Raw genomic sequence first — 5,000 nt, forward strand, 5'->3', positions numbered from 1 at the left:
AAATAATGGTGTTCCTCAAACATGGCATTTATACTGTAGGCCTGGACTATATCCTTCCTTATGCAGTACATTTATATTTCTATATAATATATATTCATATTTTTATCTTCTATGTTTTTATAAACTAGCAGTACCAGCTGAACAACGGTTAAGTCCCTTGTTAGGCTGGGAGGAACGTAGAGATTAGAGGTCCCCTTTTTGTTTTTGTTTCATTTGTTGATATCGGCTACCCCCCAAAATTGGGGGGAAGTGCCTTGGTATATGTATGTATGTATCTTCTATGTTTTTATAAACTCGCCACTAAAGTGGATGCTAACCATGAAAACCCATAATAAAGTAAATTATATTGAGTGAAACCCTTAAACGATGCACCAGGAATGGTTTGTAAAGATTGTTACAACTATTAAAAAAAACAGTAATTTTAACCGGAAATTCTCCGTAAAATATACTGTTCTAAGCCATATTTCAGTAAAATACAGGCGACCGTAATTTGACCTTACTTTGTTATTATCTTTTATGGGTTGGTGACCGTAATATCACTCCTTTACGTCAATATATCCGTTTCTAAAACGTTAAAAATCCTGAAATAAATGTTGCCAGCCATTTAACCGTCTTATTAATTCATACTTTTACCAAGTGTACCTTTGAAGATGAACTGATAAGAATACAATAGTGATTATGCATATTTTGAAAACTACAGTAAGTTTTCATTTATTAGGGTAGTAGGAATTCGAAATCCAAGCGGGTATATAGCAAATTGTACGAAGAATTCTTTTCATATGGAGATGTAAAAATTAAAACCATTTCGAACCAAGCCAATACTTGGAACTATTATGAATGAATACATGATTGATAATTATCTGGCATCAAAACATCAATGGTCATTGATGCTGATTGGCGTAAGCTTAATAAACATTAATAACTTGAGATTAAAAAAAAAAATGAATACAATAGCTCATAAGTAGACAGAATAACAATGTATGTACTATTACTTTTCTTAAAATATATTTTTTTTTTAATTGATAATTGTTTTCTTGTACTTTCCATATTTCCTTTCCTCACTGGGCTATTTTCCCTGTTGGAGCCTTCGGGCTTATAGAAATTTGCTTTTTCCAACTAGGGTTGTAGCTTAGCAAGTAATAATAATAATAATAATAATAATAATAACAGCATCAACAACAACAACTAACTACTACAACAACAACAACAATAATAATAATAATAATAATAATAATGATAATAATAATAATGATAATAACAATAATAATAATAATAACAATATTATAATAATAATAATAAATAATAATAATAATAATAATAATAATGATATCACATTTGTTACGACGAGATATTATACACCATAATAGACAGGAATAAACAGACAAATAGTAAAATCATTTGCAAATATTGTCAGTTATGGAAAATCAATTATCGTGATTAAGCAGTTCCTGGTGTAAAACCTATAATGATATATGAATGTTATCTTCGTCATTTAGAAAGTTGCGTCAGTTTGTTTTTACTTTTTCAAATTTCAAAAACTAATGTTTGTTTATACTAAGATAAACTTTGATGTTATTGCCCAACTACGAAATGTTTAGTGATATGCTTATTCATTAAAAAAATATATCGTTATGCTTTCATCATCTCTCTCTCTCTCTCTCTCTCTCTCTCTCTCTCTGTATATATACACATACACAGAACAAAGAAACACACATATATTAATTTATCTACCGAGATACATGCATATATCTATCCCTCTGTCTATCTATCTATCTATATATATAAAATATATATATATATATATATATATATGTACTGTATATATATATATATATATATACACATATATATTTATATATATATATATATATATAGATATAGATATATATATTTATATATATATATATATTATATATTTATATATACATATATATATATATATTATACATATATATATATATATATATATATAGAGAGAGAGAGAGAGAGAGAGAGAGAGAGAGAGAGAAGCATTTTTAATTTGAAAATCTATTTGTGGAAACATCAATGTGAAATGTGTATACAAGTGATGAAACATACCAAAATTTCTAAATAAATTAAGGAATGAAAGTGGCATTTCATGAAAAATTTAAACGTATATCGAAAACCAAGAAAAATATGAGGAAAAAATGAATTTACATAAAATAGGATATAATACGATATTCTAAAAAAACTGAATACCAAAGAACTTTATTCTGAATGCCTAAATATTTTTCAGGAATGGCCTAATCGTCTAAGATGATTCTGACAGATTGTATTTGCAAAAGTTACTAACTACTTAATTTCCAGTTAAATCCTGATTTTCATTCTTTTCTTTTAATAATTCATAATCTTTTGGATTATTCAATGTAAATAATCTTTACGATTATTTTAAAATGAAAAAATAGCATGATGAAAAAAGTTAATAAAAATTCTTAGAGAAGAAATTTCTGACATATTTTTGTTTTTACTAAATATGTCAAAACTTTTAATTCGTGAATATTTACAGGATTTCTATTTTTCCTCAGTTATTGAAGACGAAGAACAAAACATCACTGACGGTAAGATGGAATCAGAAAATAATTGTTCGTCTAATGTCTCTTCTTCATTTACGATTATTAAAGGAAAGTTTTCTAATATCTGAGTTTTTAATTGAGACAAAACAGGAAATGGCGTAATCTGTTTTTATATTGGAATATTAATTTCGTAGACTCATTTACCAAGATGTTACTGAGTCATTGACTCTATCTCTCTCTCTCTCTCTCTCTCTCTCTCTCTCTCTCTCTCTTTCAGTTAAATTACGAAGAGAGAGAGAGAGAGAGAGAGAGAGAGAGAGATGCGAAATCCATCATCATATTTAAATATTCTTTTCTAGACTTAAATTAGTGAGAGAGAGAGAGAGAGAGAGAGAGAGAGAGAGAGAGATGCGAAATCCATCATCAAATTTAGATATCCTTTCTAAACTTAAATTAGCGAGAGAGAGAGAGAGAGAGAGAGAGAGAGAGAGAGAGAAATGTGCAATCCATCACAAAATAGATATACAATTGCTTGCAGGTTAAAAGAAATATCCTATCTCCTCGCCATTTTAAATTGAATAAAACAATAACCATGTTATTTATATTTACATTTTTCCTTTAAGTCGTCTGAATAGACTTTATTAGGATATTTAGAAATGCCTGGATTGATATAATGCTTTGCTTACTTCCAGGAAAAGATAGTACGTGAAATAAGATATTTTGCACAAAGCAAACAACGCCCTCTGACATCAAATGCTCGCGTTATGAAGATTAATCTCATCAATTCAATTCTACAGGAAATAGTAGTAGGAATAGGAATGATTCCGATGACGAAAGCAACTATCGTTTGGGTGAATCAATGGGCGGTGATAACAAAGATAATTCTGTGGAAAGATAGAATAATCCATCAAGAACCTGTGATAATCTTGCGAAAAAAGCGAACTTCTTTCCCAATGGAAGCAACGGATTCTGCCGTGAAAGACATTGCCTGACTTTGGCAAGGGATTTCATGACAGGTTTCGAAAAGATCCACCGTACACGAACACACATTTCAGTGTCTCCTCTCCCGTGGAATTCGTCGATGCTGTTTGATATAAACGCAATGACATTTAACCTACACTGTTGAAAAATTTGCATTAAAACGGTAAATGTCTGGCAACATTTATTCCAGAATTTTTATCGTTTTAAAAACGGATATATTGACGTAAAAGAGTGATATTACGGTCAACAACCCATAAAAGATAATAACAAAGTAAGGTAAAATTACAGACCCTGTATTATACTGAAATGAGGTTGAGAGCAGTATATTTTTACGGAGAATTTCCGATTGAAATTACGTTTTTTTTAATAGTGTATATCTAAGATTCATTCTGAGTGTCATAAGAATATTCATTCGTATCTGTTATCTCTTGCTTTATTCAAAATCGTCTAGTGAAAATGTTAGTTGCTTAAAAATATTTGTAAATATAGCCAACTTACTCGTTCGATGAGATGATAATTAATCATCTAATTCTTAAGTACTTGTGGCTCGTTTGATGGAAATGTGATCACTTAATAAATACATAAATGCATTCTGGCTCCCTTAAAAAATCTTTATGTAACTAATTGGTTGATTAACTAATTCGTTCACTCTTTTATACAGTTTAGCTTGATTTTGCCAAAGGAAAGAGAGGGGGAAGGAATTAATTTTTCACTAATTAGGTGCACTAATTAGGTGACTTAATCCACCTTTCATAGACTTAAAAGTCTATGAATTTACAAATTTTAATGTGAATCTCCCTTTAGTTTTCGTGAGATATTGCAATACTTACTTATACTTCTTGCTTTTGCAATTGGAACATTTTAGTCTCTCACTCTAAATCTGACATTCCACGTATTTCTCTAAAACCTGTGGTCTTATCAATTTCTCTACTACAGTGTAGGCGAAATATAACCAACAGTAAAATGCATAGTAATTTTCCTTCCGGTTATTCTTTTTATTATAATTGCGATTTTGTGAAAATTATTGTACGTCTGGCAATTCGTTGCTCAATAATTGATAATTAGATATCTGCTATTATGAAACAAATGAAAGGACTCCTCTTGGCTGTTTTTGTTATAACTGCTATGATCCAGAAATTTTCATTTAGATAATTACGAATAGTTTTGCATATTTTTGGTTATTCTTTTGTATTTTAAAAAATTCGAATTATTTACATGATTTTTAGGATTTTTTTATCTTTTTTTCTGGACCTTACAAATTAGAAATGGGGACTTGATAAGAATATTTTTTACATCCATAGGATTCACTTAGACTTATAAAAGTAGAAGGAAAGTCTTAAGACCAGAAGGAAGTCTACATTTTTTTACCAGAGTTAAACAGATTTTTTTTTCCCAACTTTGCTGAATGAAGTTATTTAAATGTCAAACTAATAGAAATAGCTACCCAGTTATTTAGGCTTAGAATGAATCCCTACTAATATTACA

At 29.3% G+C, this 5,000-nt stretch overlaps 1 protein-coding gene across 1 annotated transcript in view; it reads left to right on the top strand.

Moving 5' to 3' along the window:
• LOC137660047 (uncharacterized) overlaps positions 1-5,000 on the top strand; it is a 40,920-nt gene that overhangs the window by 27,647 nt on the left and 8,273 nt on the right. The window contains exon 5 of the mRNA XM_068394772.1: positions 2,547-2,579. Coding sequence (XP_068250873.1) covers positions 2,547-2,579 — 33 coding nt within the window. The remainder of the gene's footprint in view (positions 1-2,546; positions 2,580-5,000) is intronic.

The sequence above is a fragment of the Palaemon carinicauda genome, chromosome 20, assembly GCF_036898095.1.
Source record: "Palaemon carinicauda isolate YSFRI2023 chromosome 20, ASM3689809v2, whole genome shotgun sequence".
Lineage (NCBI taxonomy): Eukaryota > Metazoa > Arthropoda > Malacostraca > Decapoda > Palaemonidae > Palaemon > Palaemon carinicauda.